We start from the raw sequence: 12777 nt of genomic DNA on the forward strand, positions 1-12777 counted from the left end.
CCAAGCAATCCTTGGCAGTCATTAACTGGGTATGATGTTGCTTGTAGAACTACAAGTGCCAGCGAGTGCACACTGGCAATTCTCGAACTACAAACTGGTAAAACATGATTTTAACTGCATTTCAGTAATGTTTGGAGCATAGATGGGAATGTAGGTGAAATGAGGACTTTTAGCATTTGGTTGTGCGTTTAAATGTTGATCACAATATGTATATATTACGTAATACCTCATATTACTATTGTGCTAGATACATACAAATTTGTACTGCTAAGGATAAGTGCTGACAACAACTGTGCCCTCAAAAATGACCACATTTTTCAAAGATTTACTGTGGAATATTTTCTGCATTTCACGCGTTTCTCCAAAACTTTGGTCATAAGTATCCTGTGCGGAATTCCCCTTATCATTTTTGTTCTGCCTAGAGTTCAAACCACATACAACCTCTCACATCTTGTTATAGACATTAGACCAGAATGTAAATATACAAATATGGGCAAAACAGCTATATACTTTTAATTCATTCACCACTTTCTAACACCTGTGTCTGCTGAGGTAGAAATACCCTAAACACAAATATATAATTTAATATATTAAACATTGTCTTGACCATTACTTAAAAAGTAGAACTCTAGGCTTCATGTAGAGTTGAACGTACAACAGTTTCCGTAGCAAAATTGCTTGCCCATTGCGAGACGATATAGACCTGTACAGACAAAGATATACCTTATAAAGCCTTGGGGTTGGTGAAAATTCACGCTGAGCTTTAGAGAGGGGAAATCGCAATCAGCCAATCAAAAGCTGTTAGCAAATGCTGGCGATGGCCACCATCGGCCATCGCCAGCATTTGCTAACAGCTTTTGATTGGCTGATTGCGATTTCCCCTCTCTAAAGCTCACGGGTGCTTTATTTATTGCTCGTGCATATATTATATGAAAAGAAATAAGTGAACAATAGGTGCTCAAAATCACCTGTAGATATTCGTGAATGTATTATGTCAAACTATGGCCAGTTGCAGCTCTCCTTGCAGGCTCTGGGACCTGAGTACATACATGCAAAAACACAACTGGAGATGAGAGCGCAAATACTGAAAGCCACTAGTTATTATATAATAATTTGTAATTTAATATATAAAATCAAATATGATTAATAATATTCACAAATTGTAATGATATTTTATACACGTTCAATGGAGCGTTGATACGTATTCAATATATCCAAACTAGCATGACAGCCAGTACATCTTTTAAAAAATTCATAGCATATTGAAAATATGAGTACACAACTCTATATAATGGGCAGCACGGTGGCTCAGTGGTTAGCACTTCTGCCTCACAGCGCTGGGGTCATGAGTCCCAACCATGACCTTATCTGTGTGGAGTTTGTATGTTCTCCCTGTGTCTGCGTGGGTTTCCTCCGGGTGCTCCGGTTTCCTCCCACACTCCAAAAACCTACTAGTAGGTTAATTGGCTGCTATAAAATTGACCCTAGTCTGTGTCTGTGTGTATCCCTTTCTGTCTGTGTTTATTTGTGAGTGTGTGTGTCTATATTAGGGAATTTAGACTGTAAGCTCCAATGGGGCAGGGACTGATGTGAATGAGTTCTCTGTACAGCGCTGCGGAATTAGTGGCGCTATATAAATAAATGATGATGATGATGATGATGATATAATCAAAATATATTAAGAATACATTGGAGTAATTCTCAGCAGAAAAAATTATGGTATAATAGGAGGTTGAAGCCCATAAATACTGCTCAATATTCACATATAATAAGCAAAAGTTCAAGTTTAATCCGGGAAAAGATCAATCCATTAGGACAAGGCACCTGTTTGTAAAGTGCAACAAATCCTAAGGTCACGTGGATTATGGGGATCTGTCCGTTTTAGTGAAAATCACAGATAATTTGATCGGACTGTTCATACAGGCACACCTTGGTGCGCAGATCCTCTTTAGACATAAAAAACAACCTCTCTATGAGAGGAAAAGCAACGGTCCTTGGACATGTAGTACTTATCGTTAGTCTCAGGCTGATGATCAGACCTCCATATGGATCATTCTCCGGATAATGGGGAAAAGAAATAGTAAATCCACAGTCCACAGTCCTGAACAGGCTCTACAACCCCGGGGTATAATAGTTCTCCGCTGTGAGAACACCAATTGAGAATAGAAACCTGACGCGTTTCTCGGCACTCTGGCTGTTTCATCAGTGGTATATTATATGATTTTGTGTGAAAAAAAATGTTTATTACTTCCATTCAATCGCGAGAAGGAAGGTTATAGCTGCTATATCCATGTTTATCCATATGAAAACAACTGTTTACAAAGTTTTATTGTGCTTATGACCTGGTTCTGCATAGGGTGTGTGTGTGTGTGTGTGAGTGTGTGAGTGTGTACGTACAACTGCTGGAGACCTGGCCGATATGCTACAGATGTAGAAATGTAAGTATTTTGAGATGTGTTTGACTTGTGTATTACGCCCAAGTTGCGTTCTACATCAGGCCGTCTGCGTTCGTACAAGAATTAGTAAAGTTGAAGATAATATTGACACGATAATAACAATATCAAAATAAAGATTAAAAGACAATCATATTTTAATGAACTGTCATTTAAACAATTTTGCGTTCCAAAAATGACTGGTTTTAGAATCTCAGCTGAAGTGAAGCTCTCGGAATACAATAGTAGTGTACTAAAGATCAGCAATGCCCATAATACCATAATACCCAGTTCCGCCAGCACAGAGCCGCTTCCGTCAGTCAGTATTACACCAACACCTGAGCCCAAATAAGGGGTCTATGATTATCACTGGAGATGATGCACGTAATCCGAGTGGATAGGGACTAGAGAATACAGGAATTTTACAACTAAACAGTACAGAATGATTAATTACCCCTAATTACTAATTTTAACATGTGTAATTATTTAACAAAAAGTCTAATCAATGTGGACATCACCATCAATTTGAAACTACCTGGCTATTGTTGATATTCTTACACTCCAGACATTACCCACAACATATAGAAGAAATCATCAGCACACAGGAAGATAAAAGGATCGGTTGGCAAATATTCCTGATCAGTGCTTAAATAAGTTTAGATTCAAAGGTTAAATAGTCTTTAACAATCTTCCTGCCATGTGCACTGTGACTGGATTGGCCAGGGGACTGAGCTCTATTAGTAGGCTTGTGGTCAGCGCTGTGTGTTCTGGAGCACAGACTGTCTCCCAATGATAAACTCAGAGTTCTTTAAACGCAAAGGAGATTTTTATACGACATCAGTTTAGCAGTTCAACAACTCTATCCTTAAAGTAATTAAAAAACAGTCCTAGTCCTCATTCAGGGCGCTACCTGCTGTACCATACATGAAGCTCATCCGTTTCTCAGCCTCTCTCAGGACTCTGCTGTCTCTCAGCCTCTCTCAGGACTCTGCTGTTTCTCAGCCTCTCTCTCAGGACTCTGCTGTCTCTCATTCTCTCTCGGGGCTCTGCTGTCTCTCATTCTCTTTCGAGGCTCTGCTATCTCTCAGCCTCTCTCAGGACTCTGCTGTCTCTCAGCCTCTCTCAGGACTCTGCTGTCTCTCAGCCTCTTTCAGGGCTCTGCTGCCTCTCAGTCTCTCTCAGGACTCTGCTGTCTCTCAGCCTCTCTCTCAGGACTCTGCTGTCTCTCAGCCTCTCTCTCAGGACTCTGCTGTCTCTCAGCCCCTCTCTCAGGACTCTGCTGTCTATCATTCTGTCTCGGGGCTCTGCTGTCTCTCATTTTCTCTCAGGACTCTGCTCTCTCTCAGTCTCTCTCAGGACTCTGCCATCTCTCAGCCTCTCACGGGGCTCTGCTCTCTCTCAGCCTCTCTCAGGACTCTGCTGTCTCTCACTCTCTCTCAGGACTCTGCTGTCTCTCAGTCTCTCTCAGGACCCTGCTAATCTCCTCACCTGAGCTGTTTGCCTGTCTTGCTGCCTCTCACATTGGGGGCCTCACGGGGGAATGGAGGCGCCCTTAGCCCAGGGGCCTCCATTCCCTTAATCCGGCCCTGGTCCTAGATCAACTTTAAATTTCAGTGTACGAATAAGCTATCAAGTATTTGTGTGCTACATGAAATAACAGTCAGTATTTTCCTTTTGTGCAAAAAAATAAACTAATTTGCACCCCTGCATTGTAACATGGTTTTGTCCAGGAGTAAACTTAAGTAAAGAAATGAGTACTTTCCTTAATGAATCAGGCCCATAGTCATTAATGACAAAACAAATACATGTATCAGGATGTTTTTTTATGTCAAATGTACATAAAATGCATTTTTACAGTTGCTTCTGATTGCAAATACATGTTCTAGCTGTATACACAGCTGTCATCACTAGTAATCAGTACTTACACCCGACCTGCAGCTGGTGCAAGTGAAACGATAGAAAAACACGTACCTTAGAGATGCGCAAAGCTTGAATCATACACTACTGCGTGCGGTGCGTGCAAGCTTGTCACGCCCTTACTGTACATTGCATAAGCTCCTTCCCCTTCCTGTTTCGCCCCTGAAATCATAGGCTGTCGTAAGGGTCCTTTGCGCTCGAAGATGAATTGGATACACTTGGCGTATAACTACTTTATGGGCATGTGCAGATCCATTTAACGCACAGTATGGCACTTATCGGTAGTTGCGTTATTTGATAAATCAGGTCCAAAGTGTCTATAACATGCACTGACAGTCAGGCACTTACATTTTACTGCTATCACGGCTGTTTGTGTTTTTTGCTTGGATAGGGGGAAAGTATTTGGCTTCCCTTTTCAAGCAGAGTTGGGTGAAGCAGGAGCAGGGTCCAGCCACCTCAATTATACAGTGCCCCAGGCTTGGACAGGGGTTTCCAGGCACCAGGAACACCCCCTCGATTTGCCTATGCATGGACACATCAAGCTGTGAAGAGGACAGAAGATGACCAAAGACTGGCAAGTTTAAGTGAGGAGGCTCGGAGTATAGCCATATATAGCCAGAAGGAGCAGCCATATGTGACAATGCCCTCACTCCTTCTACAATGAAGTAAGGGGGTTGCAGTATTAGTCTTCACACCGGATATGGCAGCATATCAATTGCTAATATTTTAAAATACTTTCCAGGGACATATTGCTGCTGAGCGGACTCATCCATGTAGGTTGCAGGCAACGCTACCTCAGCGGACCTTGGGGCAAAACAATCTCCACAATATCATGTTCCCTGTATGTGATAATATATTGTATTTTTTGGGATGAAAGGGTATCTTACACCATCACTTGTATAATGTTATAGATCCTGCTTTCTCTGGTATTATGGCTCAATATTGCTCTGCACATAGGTCCTGCAGAACATGGTACGCTTGTTAAAGCGCAGAAGAGGGTGCTGCTCTTGGTGTGGCACCCCACCAGCCCGTCTGCGCTGTACTCCCTTGTTCCAAGTCCCCACTCTAAATAGAGCGAGTATGGGAACAAACGCTGGGTATAGAAGGTTTGGTGCATACGCAGAGAATTGAGTTTTTGGCATATGCGCAGGGTATAGGGGGTTAGGTGCATAGAAATTCAGCATCGGCCCTATCTGCACATTACTCTTGAAAACATGTTTGGCTCTGAATATGAAACTTGACCGCAGAGCTTGCCTTGCTATTTGTTTCCTGAACCAAAGCTGAACCTGAAAGCTATTGTGCAGACATATGGTGCCAAGACTAATGTGCAGAGCCATTCCTGGTGCCAAGACTAATGTGCAGAGCCATTCCTGGTGCCAAGACTAATGTGCAGAGCCATTCCTGGTGCCAAGACTACTGTGCAGAGCCATTCCTGGTGCCAATACTAATGTACAGAGCCATTCCTGGTGCCAAGATTAATGTACAGAGCCATTCCTGGTGCCAAGACTAATGTGCAGAGCCATTCCTGGTGCCAAGACTAATATGCAGAGCCATTCCTGGGGCCAAGACTAATGTGCAGAGCCATTCCTGGTGCCAAGACTAATGTGCAGAGCTATTCCTGGTGCCAAGACTAATGTGCAGAGCTATTCCTGGTGCCAAGACTAATGTGCAGAGCCATTCATGGTGCCAAGACTAATGTGCAGAGCCATTCCTGGTGCCATGACTAATGTGCAGAGCCATTTCTGGTACCAAGACTAATGTTCAGAGCCATTCCTGGTGCCAAGACTAATGTGCAGAGCCATTCCTGTGCCAAGACTAATAATGTGCAGAGCCATTCCTGGTGCCATGACTAATGTGCAGAGCCATTCATGGTGCCATGACTAATGTGCAGAGCCATTTCTGGTACCAAGACTAATGTTCAGAGCCATTCCTGGTGCCATGACTAATGTGCAGAGCCATTCATGGTGCCATGACAAATGTGCAGAGACATTTCTGGTACCAAGACTAATGTTCAGAGCCATTCCTGGTGCCAAGATTAATGTACAGAGCCATTCCTGGTGCCATGACTAATGTGCAGAGCCATTCCTGGTGCCAAGACTAATATGCAGAGCCATTCCTGGGGCCAAGACTAATGTGCAGAGCCATTCCTGGTGCCAAGACTAATGTGCAGAGCTATTCCTGGTGCCAAGACTAATGTGCAGAGCTATTCCTGGTGCCAAGACTAATGTGCAGAGCCATTCCTGGTGCCATGACTAATGTGCAGAGCCATTTCTGGTACCAAGACTAATGTTCAGAGCCATTCCTGGTGCCAAGACTAATGTGCAGAGCCATTCCTGTGCCAAGACTAATGTGCAGAGCCATTCATGGTGCCATGACTAATGTGCAGAGCCATTTCTGGTACCAAGACTAATGTGCAGAGCCATTCCTGGTGCCAAGACTAATGTGCAGAGCCATTCCTGGTGCCATGACTAATGTGCAGAGCCATTCATGGTGCCATGACTAATGTGCAGAGCCATTTCTGGTACCAAGACTAATGTTCAGAGCCATTCCTGGTGCCATGACTAATGTGCAGAGCCATTCCTGGTGCCATGACTAATGTGCAGAGCCATTCATGGTGCCATGACAAATGTGCAGAGACATTTCTGGTACCAAGACTAATGTTCAGAGCCATTCCTGGTGCCAAGACTAATGTGCAGAGCCATTCCTGGTGCCATGACTAATGTGCAGAGCCATTCCTGGTGCCAAGACTAATATGCAGAGCCATTCCTGGTGCCAAGACTAATGTTCAGAGCCATTCCTGGTGCCAAGACTAATGTGCAGAGCCATTCCTGGTGCCATGACTAATGTGCAGAGCCATTCCTGGTGCCATGACTAATGTGCAGAGCCATTCCATAGTGTGTATGTGTGTGTCATAGGGAATTTAGATTGTAAGCTTCCATGATTCAATATTATATGGAAATCGTTGCGTAATATGGTGGCGTCATACAAATACATAATAAGAATAAGAATAAGAAGAAGAAGATTCCCTTTCAACCTTTCTACTATACCATACATCACACACAACTCATCACACACTATCACATCTCATATGGATGCTTAGGTCGTATTATTACCTGTCACCTCACTCTCTTTTTTTACCTTTGTTTCATGAAAGGACATTTTTGCTAGTAATTATACTAATAGTTGACCCCCATACCTGGGCGTGGTTTCTATCACAGAACAATTTTAAAATGAGTCATGTGATGCAAGTGACTTCACTGCTCAACAAATAAAAGGACATATTTCACGGGATATCTTACATGCTGTATATTCACGCATACACATTAAATATATATTCCCTTTTATATAAATACTAAACTTGGCCTTTGATCAGTCAAGGTCTCCATTGTGCATTCCATTAGATCAACCTATATATATATATATATATATATATATATATATATATATATATATATATATATAAACCATTGCCCACGGTATTACGGAGTACTTCTCATATCTTCTGGCTGTCCTCTAGTTAGTATTGATTTTCAGCAAGTCCCATAATTTCTTTTCTAAAGATGTAAACACAGATTAATTCTCACCGACCACTGGATGGAGATAGAGGTTATAAAATAAAATCTCTCCATTATGGAGCATGGAGATTAATGAGACCATTTAACTGCCTTTGCCGGTCCTCCTGTGTGATAGCATTCTCTGATGACATCATCGCAGCATTCAGAATATTGTGATATATGAATTACTTTGCCAGGGTTTAAAGCCGAAGATGTGCAGAGCAAATTGGCAGAATTTCAAGTACCTTTGCACATAAAAAAGTATTATGCTCGAAGGGTTGCCAACCAATCAGCAGAGCCTACATATGTGATCGGAACTAATGGTTATTACAAGGAAGATTGCGAGGCTGCCATGGCGACAGGGTGAGAAGACGAAAAGAGCCAACATAACTAAAACATTATAGGCTGATCATCTATACGTTATCTATAATGTATATACTTGTGATAAAGACACATATTGTGCCAGATATGTCATTAAACTCGCTTTTGAGACATAAAAAGTACATTACAAACAGATTTTATTCCATGATTAAAACTACAATGGTATGTTAGAACATCTCATGGGTGCAGTGGACCCATCAATCATAAGTATCAATCTTTTATTGCATTGTTTACGAGTAAACACCCTAACTATTGGAGATGCAACAACATTTGCTCAAGAACAAGGATTCTCAAGCTGTCTATTGTACTTCCAGGACATTGCGGAGATACAGTACTAAACAGAAAGGAAAACTATGGGACTTGCTGTAAAGGGTACTTCAACCGATCATATCTAACTCAGTACAAAAAGGGGGATTTAGCCCGCACATCCATTATTTGTCAAATGTATGGAAAGGTTTATCATTACTGTGATTGACTTTATAAAATACAGGAGAAGTAAGCACACTTTACACCAGTGGTGGGCATTGGGTGGCTGCAGGCCACCTGCAACCTGCCAAGCCTCCGCTTGCAGCCCCCCAGCCAGCTTCTCTCAATCTGATTATCTGGGGGCAGCCGACTTGCGTGTCTCTGTGCAGAGGAGGTCACGCGATATACCCACTGTGTGGCCACTTTGAAGGCCGAGGGACCACTCCACTTGGACACTAAGACTAATCACAAAGCAACAGTTTACTGTCTTAACAATATTCCGTTTGGGGCCCTTGGCATTAATTCTCACACATTAGCGCATACCACATGAAGACCTCCTACTTAGCTCCATATGTAGGTCTCCAGTCATTTGGAAATTAAAAACTGGGATATTCATGTGACCTGAAATTTTGTCTGCCCGTAAAATTCATCCCATACATTACCTCCTTTTAGGCCTCAAATAAGGGATAACGTTTAGAGAAACCGTGGCTGCCAATAGGAATTTGGGGCACAGCAACTTCCTGGGCCCCCTTCATAAATGTCTAGGGACTTGATCACACAGTGTTGGGGCCATAATTGCACACCCTTGGGGACGTACCTAGAGCGTAAGAAGCACCAGGCAGCCCCCTACCCCCCTTACGTGGTGTTAGCTTCAACTGAACTACATGTCTTTTACCTTCTGACCGTGATCTCCTGCCAGTTACGTGCCAGTTTCCGCTCGCACATGGCCTGTACTATTCCTGACATGTGTCCAGGGCCGGACTGGGACTAAAAATCAGCATTTGGCATTTCAAGCATACAGGCCCATCTCTGTTGATGAGCATGAAAAAACTGTGTGCCGCTGTGCAGCAGCGGTGCCGCCAAGGGCGTGGCCACATTATGTTGGGGGCGTGGTCAACATGGGGCATTTATACATACATTATAATAAAACATTACATTTATCAGGCCCTCCCTATCATGCCACCCCCCACCCCAGAAACACATTACAACACCCCCAGTCCACTGTACTTATCTATGCTTCTGATGCTGCTGACATCCAGCAGGGTGGGAACTTCCTGTAGAGTGAGCAGGGAAACTCTTAGTCTCACAAGATTAATAAATCTCATGAGACTTAGAGCTCCTCGGCTTGCTCTGCAGGCTGTGTCCTATCCAGGGACTGGGAGTAGCTATCCGCTCCCTCCTGCTAACCAGAGCTGGATTAAGGCACGGGGGCCCTAGGCACTTAAGACAGGGGAGCTCCTATGATGTAATATGGTTATTAGACACATTTTCAACAAATACACAGGCAATACTGTGAGCACTACTGTTAGGTGCACACAGTTCTGCCTTCATAAGCAGTACAATGTGAAGTAGGACATACCTCCCAACTGTCCTTGTAGTCAGACCAAATCCTGACTAAGCGGGACAGTCACCCACCAAATTCAGGACAGTTGGCAGACTGTCCTGCTCTCTCTTACCTGTCTTGTCATTGTCACCACTTGTGGCTGCTGGTGTCTTTAGATCAGTTGCTGCTTGTCTGGATCCTGGAATGTTGGGGGCCCTATTTGAAAAAAATAAATGGGTACATGAAAGTTAGAAAACTCCAAACAGCACCAGTGTTAACTCAATATAGCACCCACGTTATAAAATTAGGCCTCACTCCAGCCCCAACATTAAAATAATAGTATTCCCATTTAATAAATAAATCTATTTCCCTCCCTCCAAACAACCTCAGCAAGAAATTAAATAGCATTTATATTTAATAAAAATAACCATTTCCCACAACCATCCCAGGCATTAAATAATTCATAATCACATTTAATAAATAGACCTTATTTTCCCCAAACAGCCCCACATTCACTTAATAGCACACATTATAGTCATATACTGTCCCCCACACACATTGGCCATTTTTATTTCCCCCTCCTACAGCCCCCCCCCTCAGACATTTTCAATCACCCCCTCTTCCCTCTGCAGACATTTTCACTCACCCCCCCTTCCCCCTGCAGACATTTTCACTCACCCCCCCGCAGACATTTTCAATCATCCCCTCTTCCCCCTGCAGACATTTTCACTCATCCCCCCATCCCCCTGCAGACATTTATTGCCCCTCTTCCCCCCCTGCAGACATTTATTGCCCCTCTCTCCCTCCCTGCACACATATACCGTGTCTCTTCCCCCTCCCTGCACACATATTCCATGTCTCTCCCCCGCTCCCTGCACACATATTCCATGTCTCTCCCCCGCTCCCTGCACATATATTCCATTTCTCTGCCCCCCCTCCCTGCACACATATATTCCATTTCTCTGCCCCTCCCTCCCTGCACACATATTCCGTGTCTCTACCCTTACCTCAACACTGACAGCAGCCTCCACTGCAGCTAGTCCTACGCGGCCGCGAATTTGAAGCGCACAGAGCCGTCATGACGTCACACGTCATGACGGCTACCCACAAAAAAAAAAAATGTGGTTTTTTTATATGGTTGGGGGATCGCAGGGAGCCGGACCTGCCCACACTGCCATCGGCCCTTCTGGCATTTGCCTGAAGTGCCAGATGGCCAGTCCGGCCCTGCATGTGTCCATGTATGTGGTGACTTTAGAAGAGTAATTCGGAGCAGGCGGTGAGAGATTAGCACCCCCACATTGTTACTGCAACCCCCCTAATTCCTTATCATAACACATTCCATACAGCTGGGGGCCAGGGCCGGTGGTGGGTACTATGTACCCCCCCCCCCCCCCTTCCCCTTACCTCAGCACCCCTGAGAGAAGCCTACAAAAACATGGGAAATACACATGTTAAGGGGAAAAGTGGCCAATCCTGGGAAATAAGAGATACATGGTCCTGCTCAAATGCAAAAGTTGCTTCAGGGAGGTTTTGAGAAGTGATTCTAAAAACCTTTTCAGAGAAGTAATTCACCATGTTTTATTTCCACAGATATGTGATCTCAAAGAGACGCAAATGTGTGCAGGAAATGGCAAAGTAAAAGCCAAACTCAATAAGATTGATAATCTTGATTAATAAAATGTATCAATAGTTACATGGTAACAATGTAGCTCATTGTTGTTAGTGATAAGACTCCTTGTAGGCTCACACCTCCACTAACCAATACAGAGCAGTTTTGCCCTCACTGTGACCAATCATAGCGAAGCCTCTCTGTATTGATTACTGTGACAAGTCATTAGTATTGAGACTTCTTGCGGAACATTTTCCTTGACATTCTAGATCTATCGATATCTATATCTATAGCTATTTACAAACTGGAAGAAAGAAGAGTTTTGTCATTTTTGTTCTTTAGATGTGCTTTAAATTTTGGTAACAAATCTACACAAGGAATAATAAATGGTACATAAACTTACCGTATTGGATTCGGATATAGTATGCTCCACAACACTGATGGTCAGGTTGAACAACAAATATTTCACCAGCACAACAAATCTGTGATGAGTTGGTGCTAGATACGATGTAGTCACCTTCACAACATTCGTATCCATCTCTTCTGTCATGCAAAACCTCCCTGCAACATACCTGTTATAGTAAACCGAGAAAGTCAGTCGAATAAAGTCATTATAACAGGCAATTATCAGAGGGACGGTGTTAAAGGGAATATGTCAAGATGCTTCACTTAATCTATCATTGCAATTTTGTATGAATTGAAAAATCTTAAAAAGCTGTAAAATATGTTTAGAAATTCACATACAGTGTAGCCTATTACTAAAATTGGAGTCAATTTGGAATCTGTGCAAAAGTTTCTACTATCTACTCTTCACAACAATTGAGTGGATGTTTGCCTGACTGTTCAGGTTGAGAGACCGAATCACTTCCGGGGTCATTGGAGCCTGTTAGCGACTTCAGAAGATAAAAACTGGCACAGGTCACCTTTCATGCAATAACTTGTCTGGTAGTGATCCAATCAAGGCTCATTCTGGAGCAACACATGCTGGGATAACAGGCAAATCGCCTGATTTTGCTGCAGATATCATGATCTGTGTGTGGCTAGATTAAGTCAAAGGGCCTGATTCATTAAGGAGCTTAACCGGTAATTCACACA

The 12777-nt window shown here is 43.2% G+C and overlaps 1 protein-coding gene across 1 annotated transcript in view; it reads right to left on the reverse strand.

Annotated features, from left to right (window-relative positions):
- Positions 1-12777, reverse strand: part of USH2A (usherin) — a 558840-nt gene that overhangs the window by 139096 nt on the left and 406967 nt on the right. The window contains exon 49 of the mRNA XM_075204257.1: positions 12086-12254. Within this exon, the coding sequence (XP_075060358.1) occupies positions 12086-12254 (169 nt within the window). The remainder of the gene's footprint in view (positions 1-12085; positions 12255-12777) is intronic.

The sequence above is a fragment of the Mixophyes fleayi genome, chromosome 3, assembly GCF_038048845.1.
Source record: "Mixophyes fleayi isolate aMixFle1 chromosome 3, aMixFle1.hap1, whole genome shotgun sequence".
In the NCBI taxonomy this organism is placed as follows: Eukaryota; Metazoa; Chordata; class Amphibia; order Anura; family Limnodynastidae; genus Mixophyes; species Mixophyes fleayi.